The sequence below is a fragment of the Panicum hallii genome, chromosome 6 (assembly GCF_002211085.1).
Source record: "Panicum hallii strain FIL2 chromosome 6, PHallii_v3.1, whole genome shotgun sequence".
Lineage (NCBI taxonomy): Eukaryota > Viridiplantae > Streptophyta > Magnoliopsida > Poales > Poaceae > Panicum > Panicum hallii.
This window is the reverse complement of record NC_038047.1, coordinates 36,814,305-36,841,050: the sequence shown is the minus strand read 5'-3', so window position 1 is coordinate 36,841,050 and position 26,746 is coordinate 36,814,305. Positions and strand designations below refer to the sequence as shown.

The 26,746-nt window shown below is 45.9% G+C and overlaps 3 protein-coding genes and 1 long non-coding RNA gene across 8 annotated transcripts; 2 read left to right on the top strand and 2 right to left on the bottom strand.

The window, feature by feature from the left end:
- Positions 1–8,311: 8,311 nt before the first annotated feature.
- Positions 8,312–9,210, bottom strand: LOC112896299. Its single transcript, XM_025964229.1, has 2 exons — positions 9,051–9,210; positions 8,312–8,885 (listed from the first exon to the last, which is right to left on the bottom strand). Exon 2 carries the CDS (start codon positions 8,850–8,852, stop codon positions 8,580–8,582), a length of 273 nt encoding a protein of 90 aa, XP_025820014.1. The 5' UTR covers positions 8,853–8,885; positions 9,051–9,210; the 3' UTR covers positions 8,312–8,579.
- Positions 9,211–12,690: 3,480 nt separating this feature from the next.
- Positions 12,691–18,081, top strand: LOC112896449 (RNA-binding protein 25). 5 transcript variants are annotated; one of them, XM_025964413.1, is made up of 9 exons: positions 13,104–13,215; positions 13,341–13,441; positions 13,517–13,622; positions 13,732–14,555; positions 14,692–14,844; positions 15,425–15,791; positions 15,875–16,549; positions 16,672–17,213; positions 17,508–18,081. In XM_025964413.1, exons 4-9 carry the CDS (start codon positions 14,277–14,279, stop codon positions 17,757–17,759), a joined length of 2,268 nt encoding a protein of 755 aa, XP_025820198.1. In that variant the 5' UTR covers positions 13,104–13,215; positions 13,341–13,441; positions 13,517–13,622; positions 13,732–14,276; the 3' UTR covers positions 17,760–18,081. The 5 variants fall into 5 exon arrangements, with proteins under 5 accessions (XP_025820196.1, XP_025820197.1, XP_025820198.1 ...); XM_025964412.1 differs by lacking the exon at positions 13,341–13,441 and having other exon boundaries at positions 13,074–13,215; XM_025964416.1 differs by lacking the exon at positions 13,104–13,215 and having other exon boundaries at positions 13,236–13,622; positions 13,732–13,768; positions 14,302–14,555.
- Positions 18,082–18,700: 619 nt separating this feature from the next.
- LOC112896949 (DEAD-box ATP-dependent RNA helicase 29) lies at positions 18,701–26,147 on the top strand. The gene is made up of 11 exons (XM_025965079.1): positions 18,701–19,230; positions 19,536–20,697; positions 20,789–20,846; positions 21,004–21,105; positions 23,111–23,147; positions 23,260–23,336; positions 23,481–23,533; positions 24,250–24,331; positions 24,409–24,459; positions 24,995–25,130; positions 25,520–26,147. The coding sequence occupies exons 1-11, from the start codon at positions 18,759–18,761 to the stop codon at positions 25,828–25,830; spliced, it is 2,541 nt and encodes an 846-aa protein (XP_025820864.1). The 5' UTR covers positions 18,701–18,758; the 3' UTR covers positions 25,831–26,147.
- Positions 23,962–25,618, bottom strand: LOC112896950. Its single transcript, XR_003229552.1, has 2 exons — positions 25,483–25,618; positions 23,962–24,290 (listed from the first exon to the last, which is right to left on the bottom strand). It is a non-coding gene; the product is annotated as an uncharacterized LOC112896950 (long non-coding RNA).
- Positions 26,148–26,746: the final 599 nt, after the last annotated feature.

Below are 26,746 nucleotides of genomic sequence, written 5' to 3'. Positions count from 1 at the left end.
ACCTCGTACGGGACCTTATCATTGGGTTGGGAGTTGAGGTGGAAAAGATAGGTGAAGATATCAAAGTGCGGCTCTATTCCTAAGAATACTTCACAGAACTGAACAAAGATCAAAATATGAAGGATGGAGTTGGGATTAAGGTGATGCAACTGGGTTCCATGCTAAAAGAAGGAGACCACAGGAAAAGTCAGAAGTCGGGACGGCTAATCCCCGCTTGAAGAAGTATTGAAACAGAACAATCTCATCAACTACTTCATATGGCCTTTTGGCCCCAGTGGCAGGGCGCCATAGGATGTCTTCTTTGCTCTAGAGAAGACCCTCGTCAACAAGGGTCTGCAGATCAGCTTCGGAGCACTTACTTGATTACCACCGGTCTCCGGTGGTGATGGTGGCCTTACACTCCTTTTCCTTCCCCTTGGAGGCACTCTCGCTTGCTGTCGGCCATCCTTGTGGTCACGAGATGCTTCACTTGTGGCAGAACCGCTGGAATTATTCCGGCTCAAGCGCGCTAGTCCTCGCTTAGGCAGGCGATAGAAGCTCAGCACACTTCAAACGGAACAACTCATTGGTTTGTCGGGTCACCGCCCGATTCAACCACGGTTACACAGGATTGATGCAGGTTTACCTCGCACGAAGATGAGTCCAGCCTTACAACAGCTCGCAACTTTTACACCACAGGATAATTAAATATTATTACACATAGGTTTTATTTTACCCTAACTAATACAAATTTATACAAGTATTATTCGAAACTTCAAGTTTACCGGACAGTATTCAGAGTTAGCAGCGGAATAACAACGCGACTACATACGTCGCAGAGGTAGGTACCATACTTCGCCCAAAGCATGGCGTTACATCGAAGGGTCATTGTCGGCTGGGGACGGATCCCATTCCACGGACCAGCCAAGCGGAACAGTACTGGGCCAAGTCAGACTATCCTCTTGAGTCACGAACAAAATACCTGAAAACCATATTACTAGCAAGGCTGAGTATGCTAATACTCAGCAAGGCTTACTCGACATTGGGTATACTTAACCCATAACTAGACCATGATAGGTTGAACGGCTCTAGTTTTTTTTTTACTGAAAAGCAACAAAGAGTATGACCTTACTTTCATATATTAACTTTTAGATACTAGTTTCTTTTAACCATTCTAGGTAAGCACCTATACTAGTCAAGCAAGGTATATATTAAGCATACATCAAAATTATTCCATTAACTGTTACTGTTATTGCTCTATATGGTAGAAGTATCAAGTAGTCTCAATCTCCGCGAGAAACGGACGATTCTGAATCGAATTTCATAATTGCAAGGGATACTAGCTCACACGCTCGGAAACTTAACTTTTCGGGCAACCGTTCCCATCTTATTCCGGGGTGTGGAACAGGGCCACCACAAGCGACTGCAGGACCATACGAACATTCACTGTGCGGGACGTACGTCTACAGCGTGACTGTATGGCCGTACTCCCGTCCGCTATGCGGAACGTATTCCCACACGTCGGGGCGTGTGTGTGACAAAACCAAAATTCGAGTGGTGGGGTAAGTCCACTATCCAGGCTAATTAGGTAATAGGCTTACCGCGTACCATATTTATGCTATGTGGCTAGTACTTTTAAATACTTGATCACCACTACCACACACTACGGCCTTATCAAATTGACCAACACAGACGGGGTACCATTCCAAATCATGGTACTGCACATAACTCAGTCCGTGATCCTTATAGTGATTGTAAAATAGTAAACAAGCAACTCCTATATCGCGCGAGTGACAGGAAATCACTCGACTTCTGTCGGTCCTATTAGCAAAGCATCTACTTGATAAGGACTCGGAAACATTACATAGGTTCCTGGTTCCATGCAACTAAGGTTTCATAACAACTCCTAGCACTTAATGCACAAGATAAATATATAACAATATAAGTGCATAATTTAAAATACTGGGTTATACACCGGGGCTTGCCTTCTTGGGTGGGGCTGGGGTTAGGAATGTCAACAACTTCTGAACTTTGGTTCGGGGCTTCAGTAAGATCCTGGACGACGTTTACTTGGTCTTCAAATATACCCTGCTCAGGCTCCGGGACCAATTCGTAGGTTCCATCTTCAAACATCGTCGATTCTATATGATATGCAATGATTTGAATTAAGTGATTATTAAGTTAATAACTTTCCTTCACGATAAGATTTCAATCTAAAAACTCACATTCAATACATCACAAAACAATGGGTTTGAATTCCAAGAATTCAGATTTACTTATTATAAATTAAACCAATTAACTTTACTAGCATCATAATTAATTTCTATAGCTTCAAACATAGGAGTACTGAGGCTTGGAATTTAACTACACACACTTGAAGTTAATACAAGACTTATGTTAATTTTTCATATTTTTAAACCTAATAGAATAGTGGTATAAAAATGAACAAATTCAAACTTAAGATAACAAGTTTTATTTTTAGTTTGAAATCTACAGAGGCTCTGGCTTTAAATTTTTGTGAGTGTGTTTACTTCTATTAGATGAGCTTGTCATGAATTCTTGTGTTTCTTGCACCTTTGAGTTCCTAATCTCGGCGACACCCCACCTACAATCTACAACCTTGGGGATATCCCTCGGTGGGCTTCGAGGTTAAACACCGACACCCACAGAAATCCAGCATTGATTTCAATGAAACTTACTCTCTAGTAGTGGGTGTAATTACTTTCTGATACTTAATATGTCTGGCAATACAAAAGCGTCTATCTATAAAGTTGATGGATGTCGTGACCGCATATCTTTATGGGTCGTTAGATTCGGATATATACATGAAGGTCCCCGATAGAATCTATATACCGATTGCTAGCGTGAATCACAACATGTATTGTTATACGGTCTTAAACAGTCGGGAAGAATGTGGTACAACCGGCTGATTGAGTACCTTATCCAGAAAGGTTATTCCAACAAGGATGATTGCACGTGCGTCTTCATTAAAAGATCTCTTATGGGGTTTTGCATTATATCCGTGTATGTAGATGATTTAAATATCTTTGGCAGCACTCAAGATATTGATGAAGCCCGCGATCATCTAAAGCTAGAATTCGAGATGAAGGATTTGGGTAAAAAAAATTGCTTAGGTTTGCAAATTGAGAACCTTCAATCTGGGATGTTAGTGCATCAATTTGTCTACATCCAGAAAATATTGAAAAAATTCAATACGGACAAACCATACCCAATAACACCCCCATGGTTGTTCGGTCATGGGACTTAGAGAAAGATGCTTTCCGACCACGGGAGGAGGAGAAGAGATATTGGGTCCTGAATATCCTTATCTTATTCTCATTGGAGCGCTGATGTATCTTGCAAATAGCACCGGCCAGACATTGCGTTTGTAGTGAACCTATTAGCAAGGCGTAGTGCTGCTCCAACGAAGCGCCATTGGATTGGGGGGAAACAGATCCTCAGATACTTAAATGGCACAAAGGACCTTGGGTTGTTCTTTCAGAAAGCCCAAGATCCTAGTTTAGTTGGATGTACTGATGATGGCTACATGTCTGATCCGCACAATGCCAGATCACATACAGGGTTTGTCTTCCTTCACGGAGAAATGGCCATTTCATGGAAATTGTCTAAGCAAATGTTCAAATCATTCTGAGGTCATTGCACTAAATGAAGCCTCACGCGAATGTGTTTAGCTATGTAGGATGATTAACCACATAGACCAATCATGTGGAAACTGGTTCCATGAAATGACCTACCATTATCTACGAGGATAATGCTGCTTGTGTTACACATATGCAGACGGGTTGTATCAACAGCAACATGACTAAATACATCGTCCCCAAATTATTTTTCCTGCATGAGCTACAACAGAGCGGAGAAATAAACATCTTACAAAGTCTTGTGACAACTTAGCCGATCTTTTCACCAAACTCCTAATTTGAAAAATGTGTTCGAGGGATCGGTATAAGACGGCTTCGAGAGTTGCAGGATTTAGGGGAGTGTCTCTTGAAAATTGGCCATGTTAACATCACATTGAACTCTTTTTTGATGAGTTTTTTCCTTAAGAGTTTTCTTATGTAAATTTTTTTATGAGACAATATTAGCATAAGCATATGTCTTATCTCTTGTTCTCCTCACCGGGGTTTTTCTAGAGATATCAAAAGGACATAAAATACTCCTTAAACTTCATGAGTTCATGATAGAGTATTTCTTTTCAAATCTTTCTTTTGCCCACAGGGTTTTGGAAGATATTTAATTTATTAATCTCTAGCGGTGATTCGGCCAAGTAGGAGTGTTACCAATATTTTGGATGACCTCATCCACTCTGAAGCGGGAAAAAGCCCGTGCTCGCTCGGCCGCCAGGACGAAGTCAGCATGGTCTTCGCGCACGTTGCGTGGCAGAGAAAAGCTCCCGCCCTTGCACGTCCTTTAACCACGATCTATAGATGTAATCTATAAATACAGAGCTTAAGATCAATGAAGTTTACCCCTTTTACTGTTCATTTGCTCCCTCGTTACTTTTCGAGTTACAATATAAAGCACGGCCGGAGTGGTTGCAACTTTGGAAGGTGCCACGTCATCTCGTGAGACAGCCCGAAAACGATAGGCTTTCTTCATTGGCTCAACCCGTACCCAGGCGTTGCCGAAACGGTCTCCCAGACATGACCGTGCAGCCGAACTAATCCTTACTAGATGATGTGATTGCTTGAAGATCACATGAGGCTGATCGGTAACAAATTTGGAGGTTATTGAAGAGTTGACAAGCGAACTAACGAGGTGTCTGTGGTGACTTCATCAATCTTGAAGATTTATCGCCTCAGTCTCTCGGAGATGTTTATAGAGGTAGGATTGCGCACGTGTATTCATAGGAGGGTGTTCGTGCGTGTTTACGAGCGTCTGCGTCTGTACTGTGTTTCTAAAAAACTAGCGACGCTTCGCAGTTTTCTTCCCTGTTCTACGTGTTCACTAATGGAGAGAAGTAATAAGAACCAAATTCCCCCTGCTTGAAGCCACATTTTGAGCACATGATTTATATGGGATTGTTCATGCCTGCCTCTTATTTTTAACCTACGTGTTCCTTGTCCCTTACAATTTTATCATTGGAAAAAATAGGAAAGAACCTTTTCCCCTCTCTTTCAAGGTGGAACATTTTTTTTTCTCTGTGAGTAGTACAACTTTTCACCTCTACCCAAGAACATCTAATTTCGTACAAACCATTCCATATAAGTCACCTTTTATTAAGCTAATCATACGCCAATCGTGAGTTACGACGTTCGAGAATCAAACTGAAAAGGTACGGTGATTTAAACACAAGTAAAATATAAAGTCGACTTATCAAAACCAGCAAATATTCAGTATATATAATTAACGGTCTTCGCCGCAGTTTCAAGCGTGAACTGAATCCAAGAAATGAAGTCCTGCGGAAATTCACGTGTTGGAGATGATGAGATGTTCTGCAAGCGCTCTTCATATTTTTTTTCAGTTTAGGTCGCAGCAAGTCCCGACCTCCCCTGTCCGGATGATGAAGGCAGGGGCTCTACTCCATTCCAAGCACGAATTTCCAGACACCATCTCCCACTTGACACCGCGCCTAGCTAGATACTACCCCTTGTGCGTTCTCTGTCACCTAGATGACGAGGCGCACGCCACAAAAATACTGCCCCATGGCTGCTTCCAACAGCCAGAATCAATCTCAATTCCAAGTACTTACTAGTATATGCGATGCACGTCACCCTCACCGAACGCTGCATGGTCAGAGAAAGGCATTTTTCAGAGGAGAGATGCATCCGCCTGCCTCGGCGCCGTACGATCCCGTGAGGTGGCGGATCGATGCGTCATGCGGCGGCAACGCCGGCGCAACGAAGTAGCAGTCAAACCTCGTGAAAAAGGATTCTGGCGAGAGTGTGTGCGCGTAGAATAAGAGAGATCGAAAGCGGCTTGAGATAGTATAGTGCTGGTGAATGTGGCCATGCGTCGTGGCTTATTTATGGTTCCCGCATGAGCTTTTCTAAAGGACAAGAAGAAGAGGAAAAGAGGGGCGATGGGAGCGTGATGGATGAACCGTAAAAATAAAAGGGAAGAAGCCGTAATTTTTTTTTAAATTACAATAACTGAAAGTAGGAAACTTTTCGATCGGCCAATTAGGAAGTTGGATTTTCCATATGCCCTTACAGTCACCAGGGTTACCAGTACCGTCGGAGAAGTATCGTGTGTTTACGTGTGGAGATTCGTGAAAAGTACCGGAATCCGGAAAGTACAGAAACAGGATGGTGATACGTATGTACTGCGGAGTAAAATTGAAAAATCGGTACCGGCATCTCTTTCTTCTCTTCTTCTTCCTCCGTTCTGTCGTTCCCTTTCTCTTCTTCCTCCGTCGGTCACCGGATCTCCGCAACCATCCCCTCCCCCCAATCCGCCTCCTCCGCCTGGCCAGCCGCCACCTACGGCCATCTCTTTAAGGCCGTTGGGCATGGATAACTCCCTAACAATCCCAAACCCGAATCCCTAACCTTAATCCGCGTCGTCCCCATCTCCAGCACGCGGCGGCGAGGAGGAGGAAGAACGCGGCGAGGGTGAGCACTGGGAGGAGCGAGGCCACGGCTAGGGTGACGGTGACGGCGAGGTGGAGGTTCTGCACCGGCGGAGTGAGTGGTGAGGAGAAGGAGGATCACGGCAAGGCCGGGCAAGCTGGAGCTTCTTCTCGTCTCGGCCGCGGTGGAGCGATTGGAAATGGCCGCAGCAAACTGTGGAGGAAGCAGGTTGGAGAAGACCGAAAGGATAAACCCTTTTGTAGCCTCTGAAACTACCCCTAGTCCAAAACGCGAAAATAAGAATAACCAAACAATACAGCCGGCCAGGGCAGGGGTCCACAATCGGCGATGGACGGTGGCGATAGACCTGGTGACAGCATGCACATGTGGGCAGACGTTTTCGGGCCAATTAGAACCGTTGGATCAAGATCGAAAGAAGGCTTCTACCGTTTCTTCAACCTCCCATCTATACAAACCGGTCAATCTCCTCCTGCTGCCATCGGCCGTCTGCCCTCTCCCACGCTAATATAATAACCGAGCATCGTGCCTGGCCCGATTCTTCTCATCCTGTTGTCCTCCATGCATCGCCCGTAGCTAGTAGCAATCCTGCCACTTCGCCATCCTGCTCCTAGAGCCCCCATGATTATTAGCCTCTAGTTCCAGCACTGGTCCGATCCAACTTGACATCCTGCCATCTCCCTTTTACAATAAGCCCGTAGTAGAACACAATTCTCTCTATAGCTCTTAACTCTTTTTTTATGGAAGACACAACTCTCTCGTTGACAGCCTTTTCGACCCACTCTTGAATCACTAGGTCACCTGATGTCCTGATAAATAGGGTTAATCTGGTCCATTGTAAAAGAGGAGTGAAGCCAATAATGCCGCATTCAAAAGAAGAGGCGCCTGGACTTGCCCTCAGCTGGCAGCACACCGCGCCTTTTTCTGTGGCTGCAGCGAACTGCGATTAGCAGTCAAAATCTTCGTTCACCACACAACACCACGAAAAGTAAAGAGGGTTGACACGAAAACTGAGCGCCCCGAACGATCGATCTCTTGGAAAACCAAGACAGGAAGGTGTGTCGCTAGGAGCCCGTCCTCTCAGGGGCTGTTTGGGGTGGCATGTGCGATTGCGAGCATGAGTATCGCACAAGGTCCACCTGCGGCCCACCTGCAGCTCGCCCATGCCGCTGGAACCGCCGCTGAGCAATCGTCCCCAGCAATTTCTCACGCTCTCCCATCCGGTGCCTGGCCCACCGGTTGCCTTTCCGACCACCGGCGGCTACCGGCTCTCGCCGCCTCGCCGCGCCACCCACTCAACCCGCCCCCGCCGCCGGACCTCCCTACCACCCCCTCCCTCCCTTTTCTAAGCCCGGAAGCCACAGGAAACCCCGGCAGTCCTCCCTTCCCGAACTCCGGTGGCAAGCTCGTGGAGAAGAAGAACACGAGCTTTTAGGCCCACCTGCTGCGACCACGAGCGGAGTTTTTGTGACGGATCCACTCGCACCCGCGTGGTGACCCTTAACATTTGCGGTCCTCTTGGCCTCATTATTAGCCTCACATGTGATTTGTGATGATCTACTTAATCTGCTTCCAAAGCGACGGCTTACCGAATCAGACCTTTCTCTAAGACCGCGACGAGAATAGTATTCCTTGCGGCTGTACGGATACTCGTGTACTGCGTGATTGCGCCTAGTTAGCGGATAATAATATATATAATTATTAATGAAATCAGATGGTGGATGGATCAATTTTAGTAGGGCATGGTGGATGATTGAGACGCCACAGGTTTCGAAGACAGAAGCTGAAATACTGCTCGAATACTGTCACGACAAGATATCATCGTATTGTGCTACAGTCTTTTCTGTTCAGGTACAGTAAAGAAACTCCAGAATCACGTAGTTGGCAACTTGGCATGCAATTTTTGGGGCCTGCTTGGACTATCACTGCACGTAGCTAAAACAGATGTAGAGAGCCGGGCAGGTAGTAGTAGCAGCAGCAGCAGCTGCTGATGGAGCTCTTTGGCTTGTTCTTGGTTGGATCATATTATATCCCCTCGATGGTGGTCAGAACTCAGAAGGCGAGGAAGAAGCGCTTGTTGTTGGCCCGTGCGGCGCGCGCGATGGAGTCGGCGGCGTCGAGGTTCTTGGCGATGAGCTTGCGCGCCTGGCGGCTCCGGATCTCCACCCGCATGCTGTCCGTCTTCTCCACCTTGTCGTAGCCCGCCGACGACGCCGACGCCGACGCCTTCCTCACCGAGGAGCCGCCCCTCTTCCCGGCGCCGCCGGCACGCAGCCTCGACTTGATGCCGTCCACCAGCCGCCCAAGCTGCCCCATCATCACCATCTATCGGCCTCGCTCGCTCTTCCTCCGCCAACCCTGCAGAACAGCGAGACAGAGAGAGACATCCAAATCAAGCACCGCATAATTACACAGCTTCTTCCGCATAATTAAACAGCTTCTTCCAGGGATGAGCTCGCTACTAGCCGCTAGCTGTGGAAACGGAGCCATGGGTACGTAGCTGGAATCGGGTCGGGCACGTACCTTGGCAGGAAGAGGGAGTGGGATGAGGAGCTGGAGCTGAAGCGAAGGCAAGAGGCAGGAGAGACCGGCACACAGGACGACAGGTCGCAGAGGTGGGCGGGTCGTTTCGTTTGTACCGGTGATGGCTGCATTTATGGCAACACACATGATGTCAGGACACTTGCACACCGGTCTGAGCGGCTCCATCGCGGGGGGAGAGAGAGAGAGAGAGAGAGAGAGAGAGAGAGAGAGGACCAACTGTGGCCAGGCAAGAAAACGACCTGGAAATTGAATAGAAAAAGGGCTTTAATAAAGCGGGATAAACAATGCGTAGCAGGGAGCCAGGGACGGTTGTTGACGGAAGCGGCTTGCGTGATGGCGAAAGAGATCCGCCGAGCGAGAGGAACGGAGCCGAGCCGTCGAGACCGTTGTTGCGTGAGGAATTTGGGCTCGGGCGGTTGCGGTCAGGCGGGTGCGTCCAATCAATTCGTTCCGCCGAGAGGAGAGCGAGAGCGCCCGGGCGGGGCAGCTCACTCACCCGCGCGACCACGACCCGTGAGGCCGTGCGCATCTGAAGCCGAGCAGACTCGTCGATTTCCACGGCGGATCTGGCTCAGTTCATACTGATGAGGCAGCTCGATCCATCGCGGGAAATCTGGGGCGATCCTGCTGCCGCTCGTGCTCCTTTCGATGGGTGGTGGTGTGCCTTCGGCTGCCGCACCAGCTTCACCAGCCGTTCCGATCCTGAATTCCCCTGACGCGGCCTCGAGGCCGCAGTACCTCCACTCTGCACGTACGGCTTATTTTTCTGAATGAACTCCTGACGTCGGATTCTACGCGCATAATTGTTATTGCAGTATTGCACCGCGATTTTGGTTATGGACCAGACGGGTCAGGGCTAGAGGCCGAAGGGGTCAGGGTCACTTTGCTCGCGAGCCGAGCCAAGGGCCGCCCGGGATTCTCTCTCGTCTTCCATCCATCGGCACTGCACGCTGAAAGCGACGGCCACATTCGGCTCCTGGCTGGCATCATCGGACCAGCAGGATGCCGCGGCGGCAGGCCGGAACAGGAGGGTGCGGCCGCCGCCGTGTGGCTCGTGGACGACGAGCGTGCTCGGAGGTCTCGTCCTCCCTTTTTTTTTGGTGCTGACGCGGGAGCGCACGGTGCATGCGACGCCAATGCAATATGCCGTGAGCGGTAGCGGTTGCCCGTACACGGACGAGCTGGTAAGAGACAAGAGGAGGGATGGTCCGATGGATCATGAATCAGCGCGAGGGTGAGACACGGGAAGGGAAACCCTCTCCCTGCCGGACAACAAAAGGCACAATCACGATGAAAAGAAAAGAGAAAGGAGACGCCCTAGGCGTCATTTGCGCCACAAATTCGTTTTTTTAGCGTCGGCTGAGGGATCGCCGTCGGTTGTAAATCCAACGTGGAGGAGAGGAGGAGAAGAAAACGCGAATGCATGCTGCCTTGTGCCCCCCCCCCCCCCAAGACACCACGCTTTCCGCGGATTCGTAGGCGCGGGTAAAAATATATTTCTAGAAGCGGATAAGTTATCCACTTCTGCTTTTCGCAGTTAGAAATAGGTATTTGCAGGGATGGATAACACGTCTGTCTCTAAAAATCCATTTGTAGGGGCGGCTGATAGGCCCACCTGTTGTTAAAAATTGATTTGTAGGGGCGGATCATGACATTACCCGCCCTTACAACTCAATTTTTAGAAAATTAAAAATTAAAAAAATTAAAAATAGCAAAATAAAAAAGAAAAAAAATATCCCAGCCAACCGGCCACCACCACAGGCCCCACTACTATCTGCTTACCTCAAACCTCGCGCGTACCTTCTTCTCCACCACACTGCACAATTACTTGTGACTCTATGAGATATATGCTATTCTTTTGTATTACCTCTAAAATCAATTTGTAGGAGCAGGTGACGCCATCACCCGTCCCTAAAAATATATTATCAGAGGCGAGTGAATTGCTGCGGTAACCCGATCCATTTGTAGGAGCAAATTATCTTCTGAACCGCCCTTAAAAAAGCAGAACACTCTTACAATCGTGTTTCAATAGTGTCTAGCTCTTTTTTTTTAAAAAAAAGCCTGACCACCACCACTCCACCAAAGCCATCCATTTGCACCCATCATGATTTGGACGGCGGCACCTTGCCTCGTTGGGCTAGGCGTACACCTCCCAAAGACCACATTCTAAAGGCATATTCGGCGCATTCTGCTCCGGAATCCAGGTTGGATAGGTAATTTGTAAACGGAATTAAAGTGGTTTCAATATTTAATTTAGTTTAAACATAAATAAAATGATCCATCTAAATTTTCCCGACATACGTCCAGCTCCAGATCTAGAATATTTTGGAGCTACTGGTACATAGCAATAATAGGCCCACAAATCTTCCGGATCTAGAGCTCGCCAATCATGGCATAAGCTTGCTAACTAAAATTGAACTGAAACAACACCTTACCAAGTTAAGTCAAAGAGAGCTTGCCAGCTGGTGTGTTCAGTTCGTAGCGATTTTTTTTGTGCATGTTTGATTCAGAGCTACTACACCTATCCCCACAGAAAGTAGCACTCTTGCATTCAGAGATGTCCTACAAAGAACATCATTCCAACTTATGTACCATCTAAATGAGCGCATATCATCCTCATCCGCATTAATTCGCCAATTACCTGCAAGCATGCATGCTATAGTTATTCCCTGCCAATTACCCAAGCGGTAAGGCTTGAAAATAGCAAATGATGTTAATTAATGAGGAAGTTTAGTTAAGGGTAGTCCCAGCAGGATGACTAGGATGTTTTCCATATTATTAATTAGTGTGACACGAAAGCAAAATGGTGATGTGGCGAGTTAAGGATGACAGAGAAGAAAACCGTTTCTCATACAAGAAACCAGTTGTATGTGAAAATCATGAAAGGAGAGAATGGATACGGGGACGACAAAAGAGAGAAGAGGAACGATCGAATGATAATTTATTTTAAAGAAGCTACCCATTATAAAGCTAGTTAATGTGCGTAAAGTCTATATGACACGACATGTATAAAAACTATTTAAGCTTGGTTCGGTTACGTGTAAATAATTCCCGGACGCACTGTTCCTTCGTTAATTTACATCGCGTGGGAACGATTCCTGGCCGTTCCACGTCCGGAACGGGCTAACCGAACGGCTCCTTAGTAGTATTTGGATTGGTATTTTCCTAACCTGTCTGATTTCTGCTGGAGTGTCACTTTCTTGGGGAGGGGATTTAGAAGTAAGTTTGCTACACTTTCTTGTGTAAGACTAAGCTTACACAATTAACCGTCTAACATTAGTTGAAAGTTGGACGAAATAAAATGAGTCGATGACAAATCGGTCATGTGGCTGAAAAACAATACGAATTAAGTTACGGTAGCGAAAATACTAGAAAGTACAGCTGACTATTTAGTCATCGCACTAAGGTTGCAATCAAATATGATTTAACTAACGGTCATGTTGCTCACGGACCCAATCGCATCCATAAATGTTAGCCCATCAACATGGACGGAGGTCAATGAGCCCAGTTAAGAGAAGCCTAATCCTCTCGCTCGAACAGGCCAGGGGCCCAACAGTTCATCCAGATTCCAGATCCATCGACCCAGTCAATCGTGATCACCCCCAGCGGCCGCCTCGTGCTCGAACTCGAACCAAACCAACAACCACCTCCTCGGCGGCTCCTCCCCCTCCCACCATGGCGGCCGTCGCGCCTCCGCCCGACAACCTGGACCCGCCGCCGTCCACTCCCACCTCCTCCGCTCCCGGCGCTCCCCCCGCCGCGGTCACCCCGCCCCCCGCTGTCACCTCCACCCCACCGAACCCCGCGACCCCCGGCCCCGCGGCGCCAAGCCCAAACCCTAACCCATCCCCCGCCCCCGCCCCCGTATCCGCACCTCCGGCGGCGGTCGCGCCGCCGATGCCCCCCGCGCCGGTATCCTTCGCCGCCAGCTTCCGCCCGCTCGGCGCTCCCCCGCCGCCGCCGCACCAGGTGCCGCAGTACGGCGTGGTGCCGCCGAACCCCGGATACCCGATGGCGCAGCCGATGCAGCCACCGGGCGTCCCCGGCGTTATGCCGCCAGGCGCCGTGCGCCCGCCGACCATGTACGCGCCGCCCCAGCCGGGCGCCTACATGCCGCAGCCCGGCGCTGGTGTCCCCCATCCCGGTGGGTCCCCGATCTCCATCTCCGTTAACCTCAGAGACACTCGATTGTCCGTAGTAATTAATTAACGACGATTAACCTATGCCTCACCTACTATTCGTATCTGGTGTCACCACCGAATTCTCAAGGCGTTCCATGGGCTGCGGTGTTGAGGATCTCCAGTGGGTTTGGTGGGAATTGAGAGGATTTGTGCACTGGACGTGGGCAGGGTTTTGGTTAGCGTTTAGAGGTGTGGTGAGTTTAGTGTTAGAGAAACTGGGATCCGCTCGCTTGATAACGATGACCGGATATTTCTCTGCTACAGCGGTGGTCGTGCCAGCCGTTACTCCCCACAGCGAGAGGTGCCGGCTCATGTTTCATTCTGCAGCTCTAACTGAAGCTCTAGATCATTTGCTCCCTCACTGAGTGTGGTATGCCGAATGTTTGAATTTGAAATGGTTATGTTTACATTATCTAATTGATTTACATGCTTTAGCTCGACTCACTGCTTAATTAGGCTCAGTTTCTTTATGTACTTAGATGCTTCAGCTGTGGGTTGTTCCAAAAACTTGCTAAGGTATCATGATTTTCTGCTGTTTAAATTTCGTATGCCGGCTATACCTTTCTGTTTTGGTTTCATTTATTTCTCTTGTTGATACGAAGTGTAGAGATAGTGACACATTTGCCTGAGCTCTTATATCTGAGTAGTGCATTGCAATGGTGTGAGCTATACCAAGTTTCACAAATAACCAATACAAGTATGCCTGTCCCTGAGGCGTTGACAGGTAAGGCCAGCTTTACTATCTCCTTTCATTTGAGCAAGATATTGCTAGATGTTCGCTATGGTATTCTGAACCGGCAAGATACTTGCTTATCTATTCAGTCAGTTTTTATTTGTTGATGCCATTGTGTACCTTAAAGTGTTTCCACATTTCTATAGTCTCTATAATCTCTGATTCCATGTCTTCAGACGCTTAATTGTGCACTATGTGTTCAGAGGTTTAACTTGTGCACTATGTGTTTAGAGGTTTAATTTCTGTACTATGTGTTTTACTTCATGGGTTGTTACTAATGTGGTTGCATAGATGTCTCTTTTGTCTGTCTCTGCAGGAATGCCTCGTTATCCTGCTCCGTATCCTATGGTTCGTCCAGGCTTTGTTCCACGTCCAATGCCTCCACCTGGTGTCGTGCCAATTCAGCGGCCACCAATAATTCCTGGGATGCGTGGTGTTCCTCCTTTGGTAGCCCCAGCTGCCAGGCCACCTCCTCCAGCTGTTACACCAGCAGATAAACCACCAACTGCAGTTTATGTTGGCAAGATTGCTCCAACAGTAGACAATGATTTCCTTCTTTCACTTCTTCGGGTATGTCTTCTTTTCTCCTATGACTTTAAGATGTATATATGGAAGGTTTGATTTGTCCCTATATCAGTAGGGTTTTGTGCTTTAGTACGCAAGTCTGAACTAAAGGTATTTTCTATCTAATTTTGACCATATTCAGCTTTGTGGATCTGTCAAGAGTTGGAAGCGTGCCCAAGATCCAAGTAATGGAAAACCTAAAGGTTTTGGATTTTGTGAATTTGAATCTGCTGAAGGCATCCTTCGTGCAACACGGCTTCTCAACAAATTGAGCATTGATGGTCAGGAACTGGTGGTATGTGTTGTTGCCTATTTCTTAAAAAACATATTGGCTAGCAGTTAGGTTCCTTTGGCTCCTAGGGCGTACATAACTATATGACATGACATGATAATTGAAAACCATTTGCATGTTGTTTTGATATCTGTCCGTACGATAGGGGTAATAGTTCAAATTAGTCTTTCATCATGCCATGATCTTGTTCTGGTTTTTTTATGATCAGAGTGCAAAGTTGAGGAACCAAACTTAGGGGTGGAAATGGATTGAATACGAATCAGACAGCACCTTTACCGGATTTGCTTCCATATACAAAACTTAACACAAATACAATCTTGGATATCCTTGGATATGTATACAAATGAAATGTTTTATGGTTGTGATTACGAATTGAATTTTCTTTGGTTCAGTACTAAACTAAGCTTAAAGCGTAGAAGCTATCTGTAACGTAGCTTATTTAATTTATGAAATGATGTTTGGTTCCAGTTTCGTATTTGTTAAGTTAACCTTCCTTCATCCTGTTAATCCAATGTTTCTTTTTGTAGGTTCTTAAACCAATGCTAATTCTGTTTGATGTGTCCATTCATCTTTTTTATACCAGATTAATATTAACGATGCCACCAAGGAGTACTTGAAAAAATATGTTGAGGAAAAGAAGAGGGCACAAGAGAAGGCGAAAGAAACAGGAAATGGAGACAGGGATGGAACTACAGCTGTTGCTGAAAACGAATCATCAAAGCATGTCCCTGATGAATCGGATAAAGCAACAGGAGATGCTGGAGATAAGGACAGTGAAGAGAACACTAATAAATTTGGGATTGTTACTGATGAAGATTCTGAGGCTGATAAGGATGTTGCAGAAAAAATCAGCAGTATGATTGAAGAGTGGTTAAAGACTAGACCACCGCCCCCACCACCACCAGTTCAACCATCAGCAGATAGCTCTGGTGCAGATATGACAAAACCTGGTACAGAGTTCTGCTAATTGTGTTTTTTTTGCGCTTTTCCTGATAATTGCATTGCCTTAAAACATACTTTGTTGTCAATGCAGATTCTGATGATAAGAATGATGCTGATACCAATAAAAGGGCAGTTAATGAAACTGAAAGATCAGAAACTGGCTCTCCTGATAAGAGGAAGGATAGAGAGCGTGATAAGGACAAACGGGACAAAGATTTTGAAAGGCATGAACGTGAACGGGAGCGTGAAAGAGTCAGGAGGGACAGAGAAAGGGATAGAGAGAAGGACTATAAGCATAGAGAAGCAGAAAAACTATACAGGGATCGCCTTAAGGAGTGGGAATCTAGGGAGAGAGAAAAAGAATATCAACGACAGAATGAAAAGGATAAGGAGAAAGATAGAGAGCGTGACCGCAGAAGGGAGATCATGAGGCAGGAAGATGAGAGTGATGAAGAGGATAATCGGAAAAGGAAGCGAAGGGGTAGTAGCACACTTGAAGAGAGGAAAAGGAGGAGGCAGCGTGAAAAGGAGGATGATTTAGCAGATAAAATAAGAGAGGAAGAGGAAATTGCGGAAGCAAGGAGGCTGGCTGTAGAGTTGCAACGGCAGGCAGATGAAGCAGCTGCAGCAGCTGCTGCAGCTGCTGAAGAGTCTGCTACACTTATGGATGTTGATGGTGATGATGAAAAAGAAACAAATGCACAAAACAAGCCAGGTGTCGTGGAAGTTGATAACATTGCTAGCTTTGCTAATGGTGTTGGTGCTGGTGAGTGTGAACATTTTCTTACCAGTTTATCTCATTTGCCGATTGCCCTGATCCTGTTTCGTTTTTTTATTTGAGAATACCATGTTCCAGTTTCATCCTTTTCTTTTCCTCTCATTTCCCAGGTGGTGGACTTCATAAACAAAATAACAGTGATGAAACAAGCATGGCACCCGGTCAAATCCCAGATACCAAGCAAAATAGCAGTGTCCCAGCAAAGAAACTGGGTTTTGGTCTGGTTGGCTTGGGTAAAAGGACATCTGTTCCATCAGTTTTTGCTGAAGAGGATGACGAGAATAATGTTGATAAAAGCATAAGACCTCTAGTACCTATCGATTACTCCAATGAGGAATTACAAGCTGTGCAGGCCAATTCTTCTGCTGGGCCAAATGTTGCAGCAGCTGCTGAGTTTGCCAAGCGCATCTCAGTCTCAAATTCGAAGGAAGAGAAGACTGAAGCCGAGAAGGATAGGAATAGGAGATCCAGTGATAGATCCAGTGAAGCTCGTGTTAATGATGAGCGGAGGGAAAAGATTCATGATCGAGATAAAGAGAAGCCTAAGTCAGAGAACAAGAAGATTTTGGATGCAAAACAATTAATTGACATGATCCCAAGGACGAAGGAAGAGCTTTTTGCCTATGATATAAACTGGGCAATATATGACAAGGTGAAATCAAATCTATGAACTTTCTTTTTTATTCACTCGGAAGCTGAATAGTGATGTGCTATTTCATCTGCTCTCAAGTTTTTTCACTACTTTGCGCATGCATGTTATTTCTATTGATTTTACTATGCTTTTGTATTTTGTGAGTCATCCATTAACAGCTGGTGCTGTTTCCTCAAGTTTCTAGTTAGGATAGATTTGTAAACCACCTAAAACATATAGTATTCAATTTATCTGGTTGCACATGTATTTCTGTTGTCATTGTTCAACATTATGATTTGTTTGTTCTTGGTGCAGCATGAGTTGCATGAGAGAATGAGGCCTTGGATTTCAAAAAAGATCATTGAATTTCTTGGCGAGGAGGAATCGACTTTGGTGGATTACATTGTATCCTGCACCAAAGATCATGTCCAGGCAGAAAAGATGCTGGAGCTCCTACAGTCGATTTTGGATGTCGAGGCAGAGATGTTTGTCCTCAAGATGTGGAGGATGCTTATATTTGAGATAAAAAAAGTTGAATCAGGATTATCAGGAAGAGCAAAGGCGTGAAGCTAAGCCTCTTACCTTGTATGACCTTTTCTGATTTATGTTACTCATCAACTGTGATCTCACCTGTAAGCTCATACTGTACTACAAGCGGAAAAAACAATTTTAGTGAGACTGAATTGATGGTTTCTATTTTCTCCTCTTCCGTTGTAGAAATGTATACGAGAACCAATGAGATATTCTGCGTAATTACATTTTTTGATAGATTGTATTATTGGATTGGTGATGCAGTTTCTCATCGTCTGCAGCCACCTTGTCTCTTGTGTACGAGTATGACAATGAATCATGAATGTCAATGCTGGCAATGGCCACGATTAACTCCCAAGTCCTGTACTTGCTACATTATGTGTGTGTCTGCAAGAAGCCAAGAAGTTATTCTATCTGTGTAGATGATGTTCTTCGCAGTTTAATTTTACACTCTTCACAGTATTTTTGAACTGTTGTGGTTTTGTTTTGCTGGGTAGATGAACTTTCAGCTTAGTTGTGCCCTCCCTTTTGTTGCCTTGTTAGCTTGTGGTTGTTTGTAAATAGACAAAATAGGAGATGTTATCGACTGTGTATGGTCTGTAAAGTTCTCTCGCGTCTCTAACTCCATATTCTGCTTGCCGGTTTTTCTTCTGTATTGTCATTTGTCAATTTATTTTACTCTCTATCCACACTTCCTGTTATTGAGACTCGTCACGTTACCCATGCTCCGGACGGCATAATCAAGCTTTAATAATCCGCAGCTGGATGCTCTGTATTGAAACAATCCGTACATTTTGCGTACAATTTTAGTAGTAGTAGTACCTGCAAACTCTGCAAGATTCTCTCTCGGCCCACGAATGTTTCTCGTCGGCCCAGCCCATTATCCCGACCTGCCTCGCCGCGCAAGTTGCCTCTCTCCCGGTCTCTCCTTCCCCACCCTCGACCTCGCCGCGGCGGCCGACACTGATAAAGCCCTAAACCCACCCCTCCCTCCTCCCCTTTCCCTCCTCCCTCCCTCCTTCCCTCCTGCCATCCATGGCTCGCCTGACCCCCACCAAGCCCAAATCCAGCAGGAAGCCCAAGCCCTCGTCGTCCTCCGGCATGGCCGCCGCGGCGGCGCCGAACCTGGAGCCGCAGCGGCGGCCGAAGCGGGAGAGGTCGGCGGTCGGGGGCGGCAGCAAAAAGTCCGGCGGGAGCAAGAAGGCCAAGTCGGGCGGGTTCGAGTCGATGGGCCTCTGCGAGGAGGTGTACCGCGGGGTGCGCCACAAGGGGTACCGCGTGCCCACGCCGATCCAGCGCAAGACCATGCCGCTCATCCTTGCGGGCGTCGATGTCGCCGCCATGGCCCGCACCGGCTCCGGGAAGACCGCCGCGTTCCTGCTGCCCATGCTGCACCGCCTCCGCCGCCGCGACCCGGGCGCCGGCGTCCGCGCGCTCATCCTCTCCCCCACGCGCGACCTCGCGATGCAGACGCTCAAGTTCACCAAGCAGCTCGGCAAGTTCACAGGTGCGTGCCCCCTGCGCTCCTAGCCATGCCAATGCGTCGTTATGCACGTTCTCAGCGTTGCTTTGTGTAGCAATCAAGCTGTGGGTTATGTTGTTTTACCAATTGAGATTTCTGTGGCACTCTCATAGTGGGGGGCCTGGGGGCTTTACTTGCAATACATGGATGGCCCTGTTTGAGTATATTGTGTTTGTACCCTTGTGCAATGTGGACATCACTTTTTATGTTTCCCGTGGTGTGCCTTTTCACTGGAAAATATTGCAACAATTCAATTGTGGAGTAGTGACTTGATTTTTTTCATCCTGTAGACCTAAGAACCAGTGTAATTGTTGGTGGTGATAGCATGGAGAGTCAGTTTGAGGAGCTGGCAGAGTGCCCTGATATCATAATTGCCACGCCAGGCAGGCTCATGCACCATTTGAATGATGTTAAGGACATGACTCTTCGTTCGGTGGAATATGTTGTGTTTGATGAAGCCGATTCCTTGTTTAGCATGGGTTTCGCAAAGCATCTGCATGATATTCTGAAGAAGCTAAGTGATACACGACAAACATTGCTCTTTAGTGCCACTTTGCCGAGTGCCCTCGCAGACTTTGCAAAAGCTGGTTTGCGTGATCCGCAGATTGTGAGGCTTGATTTGGACAAAAGGATCAGTCCTGATCTCAAGCTTGTCTTCTTCACACTGCGGCAGGAAGAGAAGCTTGCTGCTTTACTGTATTTGGTCAGGGAGCGCATCAGTTCTGAGGAGCAGACAATAATTTTTGTTTCAACCAAGCATCATGTAGAGTTCTTGAACATTTTGTTCAGAGAAGAGGGTTTAGAACCTTCCCTATCCTACGGTGCTATGGATCAAGAAGCTCGTATGATTCATATTTCAAAATTCAGGGCAAGGAAGACCATGCTACTTATTGTGACAGATGTTGCTGCAAGGGGCTTGGATATTCCATTGCTGGATAATGTAGTGAACTGGGACTTCCCCGCAAAGCCTAAGTTGTTTATTCATAGAGTTGGTCGAGTAGCTAGACAAGGCAGAAGTGGAACAGCATATACATTTGTCACTTCAGAGGACATGCCATACTTACTGGACCTACATCTTTTCCTTTCAAGGCCTCTCAAACCTGCTCCAACAGAAGAGGAGATTCTAAAAGACATGGACAGTATAAATATGAAAATCGATCAAGCCATTGCAAATGGGGAATCAGTGTATGGGCGTTTTCCTCAAACAGTCCTTGATCTTGTCTCTGACGGAATAAAAGAAGTCATTAGTGGATGTTCGGAGTTGATTGCATTGGAAAAGCCATGTGCTAATGCTTTCAGATTGTATCTGAAGACTCGTGCTGTGCCTTCTAAAGAATCTATCAAAAGGGCGAAAGATTTACCTCGTGAGGGTCTTCATCCAATTTTCAGGGATGTTCTTCGGTCAGATGAGCTTTCAGCTCTTGCATTCTCAGAACGCCTGAAATCATTTAGGTAGTTATTTTCTCTCAAAAAACATGTTTATCTTGTTTCTGTTTAAGTGGTGTCATCTAATGGAGCTTCTTCATCCCAAATCAATTCTCAGGCCAAAGCAGACTATTTTAGAGGCTGAAGGTGAAGCTGCTAAAGCAAGAAACTCTAAGGTAACACAAAACCTTCTTCTACATCATATTCTTAGGTTCATCTGCAATAAGCAGTCAACATGCCAAAGCCTCTAATACCAATATATGCTGTAACATGATTATTACATTTCACATTATGTCACAGAAACATTATTAATTCATTTTGGCTTGCTTGTAGGGTTCTAATCAATGGCTAGACGTGATGAAGAAGAAACGAGAAGTTCACGAGGGGATTATAAATTTAGTTCATCAAAAGAGTTTTGTTGATCCAAGGCCAGAGGTAATTGTTGAAAAGTTAATCTTGTTTGTTCTATCAAACCTAGCATTTGCATACAACCAGCTGAATATACAGTACTGCAAACCGTAGAAACTGGGCACCATTGAAGGCATAGCCTTTGTTCTACTATACTATCAGAGCTCGACCATGGTAAAAACCTCTGAAATGCTACCTTTACTATTGATAATATTATTCATTCGGGGGTGTAGTATTAGACACACTGAATATCTTTAAGTGGATCTCACACAAAATTAAAAAAGGCCAGTTGTTCCAGCAAATATGTCTACGCTGAAATGCTCATCACAACTGTTAATTGCACTCAGGATCAGTATCTCACAAGTGTTATGTGAATGGTAGTTATTACCTAACACCAAAGGTTAGGTCAGGTAGATGCTGCCCAGCCTGCCTGCCTAGGCTTGACTTTGTCATATGCAGAGACTGGCAACTAGGTGAATATTGCACAGTCCCATTGCACTGAGTGCTCAGTAACATTTTTAGAACACCGAGTAGGATTTTGGCAATCTTGTTTTGTGTTTTTTGTCTGTTGGCTCAATATAAATACTCGACCAACCTAGGAGGAACTACATCTCATTAGAAAACATATCATTGTAAAGAAGAAGAAATAGACACCTAAATTCGAACCAAAGATGAGCCTGGGCGGTCAGAGGGCACACCAACACCTCCCATCGCCTTGAACAACTCTATGCATTATACAATTCGTACTTAGGTATGCTAGTTAAAACCGTACCACATGCATGTTTAGAGATTGGTTACTTCTGCAGTGCTTACAACGAGTAAGCTGAATTGTTTACTAACTCAACTTTGTCTGCTAACTGCAGACAAACTGTGACATTTATTATGCGCACTACAGATCATTTAGCGTATTTATTTTTGGCTTCCTCAAGATTTTGCTGTTGCATTCTTGTTTAAGAATATCAGTAGGTAGACCTCTGTATTGGTTGGGGTTTTCATTGTTTAGGAAGGAAAGAAATAACTAAGGAAAAGTTATTTTAATGTCCTTTCCCCAAGCAATCAACATGTGCTCTTGCCATTCCCTTAGTCCCAGTGGTATTACATTATAATATCCAGCATGTGTTGCAGTGTTCTGCATTTGTGCTTAAACATAGTTGTAAAATATTCAAAAAGATGCTAGGCGGTTTCTAGGCGGTGACCCACCGCCTAGAGCCTAGGCGTTTCAAGGCGGTTTGCTAGGTGGCAGCACATACATACATATACATATGTATCTTGCCATACACATACATATATATCTCTAAAAGAAAAAGAAAAATAAGAAGCGAATGGGTCTAACTTTGGACAAAAGCCCATTAAAATAGCCCAACCCACCTCCCAGCCTCCCCCTTATCCACTCACCCCCGGGATCTAAACTACGACTCTTCTTCCTCCTCCGCCCGTCCGCCCATCTCCTCTGCTTCCTCTTCCTCCTCCGCCCGCCTGCCCCTGCCTCCTCTTCCTCCGCCGCCGCCAGCCCCTGCCTCCTCCTCCGCCGCACGCCGTCCCTGCTGTCACTGCGACATCCGCACCTCCACCTCCGCTTCGTCCGCCGCCGCCCGACGTCCGCACCTCCACCTCCGCCGCCACCACCAGACGTCCGCACCTCCACCTGCGCCTCTGCCGCCCGACGTCGCTTCCTCCCCCAGCGCCGCCCGATGTTCGCACCGCCTATGTACCGCCTACCACCCTAGGCAAGGCGATACCCCTCCGCCTAGCAGCGCCTTTTTGAACAATTGGTTGTAAAACACGGTAATGTTTTTTATTATACAACCAGCACATGCATCAGCAATGTCTGTCTTTGTTTATTTTATATGTAACTTGGATTGTTGCAATGGTAGTGCCTCTAGTTTCACAGTTCGTAGTTGGAGCAATGAATGTTAGTGGACAGCTTTTGTTATTACCCTTTTTTTTATTTGTCTAGCAGTGCTACATTAAAGATGGCACTTTGCTTTCATGCTTTGTGCAGTAATTTATGGTCTATCTTCTTTGCATGCAGGAGGAAGAGGATGACATTTCAAACTGGGAGAAGAAAGGTCTTAATTTTTTATTTCCTTTTAGTTTTTCTATACTGTATCTTGAGCTCGGTCAGTATTTCTTGTGCTCTGCATTATTCTTACTGTCTTTTTGTCCTTTCGCTCATTCCAGAAGTTTGTGGTACAAAACGGAATTCACAGAGCTTTAGGGACGAGGACTACTACATAAGTTCAATACCTCAGAACCAAGTATGCTTTGTACACCCTGCTCAAAGAATTACTCCTATATAGTTTGTACTGCACTAGAAATGTAGATCCTGTTCTTAACTTACAGTTGGTTGTAGTAGTTTAAGCCTAACATCAAGTTCTGTATTATTTTTTGTTCTCCTTCAGCATTTGGAAGCTGGGTTGGCAGTGAGGAATAATGAAGGATTTGTTGAAAATAGGTATATGCTTCCTGATATATGATTGGCATTTTGAACTGGAAGTGAGCCTTACTTTATGTCCTTATTGCAAATCCGCAATAGCCATTGATGATTATTTCTTCTAGGCCAAGTAATGTTTGTTTGAAGTGCAAGTCAAATTACAAATTGAAAATGTGATCTTGATTCTTGAGTGGATTTTTATTTGTTTAATGTTGATTGGCATGTGTTGCATTGGGCTTTGCTGTGCTTATTTTTGAAACTGTTGTGAAAGGACTCCTTTTGGCACATCTGATTGCAGTTCAACGAATCACAGGATCCAAGTTTTGATCTGTCTATTTTATCTCACGTGAATAGTTTCTTTAGTAACTCTGTCAGCATGTTCTGTCATTCGAAATGCAATGGTGACTCCTGCTGTAACATGAATGTAACAGCAGTTGACAAACACCAAATATCTGAAAGCAGTTCCATCAAGAGATTATCACAACCCACATAAATAGCAAATGGACTCCTAATGTCATTTGATATTCTCATATCCAGCATTTTGAGCATATCATGATCCAGCAAAATGTGCGGTCAACCTCATGCTTCGTAGGATCTGCCATGCTCTTTCTATATTGTTAAAGACAATACTTTGGATGTACAATACTTTGGCATATCTCAAATTTTATCTAGTTCATGAAATTGAGAAGATGCAGTCCTGTGCCACGCTTTAAATCAAGCTTACTGCTGTCATGCAGATTGGATGCTGCTGTTCTTGATTTAGTCGATGATGAAGCCTCTGGTATGCAAGCACAGAAAACTCGGTATCACTGGATGAAGGTATAAATTTTTCCTAGTAACATTAATATGTTAAACATATTGCATACTCAGTCAGCATGCCTATTTTACTACTGCAGAACAAGTTTGTCAAGTTAAACAGTGGGGATCGTGTGACAGCTACTGGAAAGGTAAATCCCTTGCATGCTATGTGCTATTATGTTTTAAGCAACTCTGAAAATTTACAGTTTGTTGACATGCATAAATTGCGACTGTCATCTAAAATAAATTGACAGGCACAAGCTGCATTTCAGTCATTTCCCTCCTTTTATTGTGCTCCCAATATGCCATGTTGGACCTGCTGTGACTTGTGAATATATGGGCGTTTGATGATGTTTTGTAGCATGAAATTTATCTGGAAAACATCAATTGTACTTTCAAAGTACATGTTGAACCACTTTTCTGAATTCGGATGTTCTAGTCAAACAGAAAATGGAATTTCACAAAAGTGGACAATAGGTCCACTGAAGCAGTAGCTCATCAATGTCTTTTTTTGGTAACTAGTTTTATATCATGAGGGTGGATTTCGAGCTCTTTTCCTAGTTCAGTAGTTCCTGTGAAATACTGAGATAGGTTAGTATGTAGAACACCGATATGTCCATATGTTCTGCCTGATGTCAGTGAAAGGCCAAATAAGTTCTAAAATCTGTTCCCAACTTTTCTTAGATTAAAACGGAAGGTGGTGCAAAGATAAAGGCATCGGCAACAGGGATCTATAAGAGATGGCAGCAGAGGACACACAAATCAATCAATATTGGTGGGAAATCTGGCCACTTTGCAGAAGAGGGCACATCCAGTACAGGTAATGCTTTCTGAGCTGCATGCTATTCCTTGTTTTGGTTTTATTCACTGTTGCTATGAGTTTGAGCTAAGCACCCAGTCATTTTAATTTGTGTTATGTTTTCAATTTGTTTGGACTGTTAAAGGATTTGTCAGTTCTCATAGTCTTGGCATGAAAACTAATCTGTTTTCTCATAACAGAAGTTAGTTAAGATTGTTGCGAGTGCTTGGTCAGTTGAGTGAATTAATCAGTCATTTTGTAATGTAGTTCTTCCGTTATCTTCTTGTGCAAGTGTGTTGACATGGCTCATTTGAGCTTGTGCTGTTTAATAGTACTACTTTAAAAAGCACTGAACTCTTGAAAGGTTATATACCTGACCCGTATCTGATGGACGCCATGACCTGGTGCAGGTGGTTATCATGGAGGGAACAAGAAACACTTCCCAGGTGGCCGAGGACGCAGGTTCATACCGAACGCCGACGTGCCCTCTGAGATAAGGAACCCCGAGCAGATGCAGAAGAGCAGGCAGCAGAAGGCGATGGAGATCACCCGGCTGAAGAACAAATCCGCGAAGGATGGCAAGTTCCAGAAGAACCGGAGGCCTGAAGGGAGCAGGAAGGGGAGGGGGAACGGGAAAGGAGCTGGGAAAGGAGGGTTTGGGAAAGGTCCCGGTAAAGGAGGGAAAGGCAAGGGCAAAGTGAAGGGCAAGGGCGGCAGGTGATTGATGCTCCGGCCGAGCGGATTTGGTGCGGAGCGTCTAACTGACGCGGTATGTTTTGGAAGCAGAAGGGTAGTGGTGTAAGATCCAAGAGCGGCGATGTTCCAGCATTGCAGGGGACAGCACCTGTGCTGCTCACAGTTTTGTTTGACACTTTGATTTTTGGTAGTGGGCAAAGATAGGCAGGACCTTAGTGCGAAACCACTGTGTCATGTGTTTTGATGGGTGGATCCGTGGATGTGGATCAATGACGAAGCAAGATTCTCCTCATTGGTATATTTCTTGTTAGCATACAAGTAGAGTCTACGTTTTTTTTTCAATACACATGGTGTGCCATTGCTTGCCCGCCGAAGTTCCTCCGATCGAGGTGTTTGTTGGGCACCGTTGTCTGGTGCGATGCGTGGGCGCGCGCGTTTTACCCCCGTGGAAACGAATCGACGGACGACGGCTGGAGCTTTCTGTGACGTGACGGTCCACCGCCACCGACCCCACCTGCCCCTGTTGCTCATGGCGACCACGAGATGCCCTCTGCCTGCAAACTGCTAAGGCGGCATCTACCACCCGCCAACTGGTTGCCAAAGCCAGACCAGAGAGCCCCGGCATCTTGGCCAACATGGTGGGTAGGGGAGCCTGCACACGCCTCAACTCAAATCTAAGCTTCAGCCTCTTCGTAAGGGATGAACTGCAGAAGCAGAACCCTGCGGTTGACAACGTTCCAAACAATTCTTTTTTCTCTACATACCTCCTTCGAAGTTGATCAACATTTCTGTACGTTAAATTTCAATATCATTGGGTCCAGATTCAACCCTCTTTCGCTGACTCCACCTACCACTAGGATCGGAGCTAGTGGATTTTATTGGGGTTACCTGACCCGATGAAGTTTAGCAGATTCAGTAAATAAACACGGGCGGAGTATAGA

What these genes read in the sequence shown, in the direction of transcription:
- LOC112896299 (XM_025964229.1), bottom strand. Translation starts at nt 8,852, where the DNA reads ATGGTGATGATGGGGCAGCTTGGGCGGCTGGTGGACGGCATCAAGTCG.
- LOC112896449 (XM_025964411.1), top strand. Translation starts at nt 12,747, where the DNA reads ATGGCGGCCGTCGCGCCTCCGCCCGACAACCTGGACCCGCCGCCGTCC. An exon ending in TCCTTCTTTCACTTCTTCGG is followed by an intron (nt 14,556 to 14,691) that starts GTATGTCTTCTT and finishes GACCATATTCAG; the next exon opens with CTTTGTGGATCTGTCAAGAG. An exon ending in TTGATGGTCAGGAACTGGTG is followed by an intron (nt 14,845 to 15,424) that starts GTATGTGTTGTT and finishes TTTTTATACCAG; the next exon opens with ATTAATATTAACGATGCCAC.
- LOC112896949 (XM_025965079.1), top strand. Translation starts at nt 18,759, where the DNA reads ATGGCTCGCCTGACCCCCACCAAGCCCAAATCCAGCAGGAAGCCCAAG. An exon ending in GCAGCTCGGCAAGTTCACAG is followed by an intron (nt 19,231 to 19,535) that starts GTGCGTGCCCCC and finishes TTCATCCTGTAG; the next exon opens with ACCTAAGAACCAGTGTAATT. An exon ending in CTCGGTATCACTGGATGAAG is followed by an intron (nt 24,332 to 24,408) that starts GTATAAATTTTT and finishes TTACTACTGCAG; the next exon opens with AACAAGTTTGTCAAGTTAAA.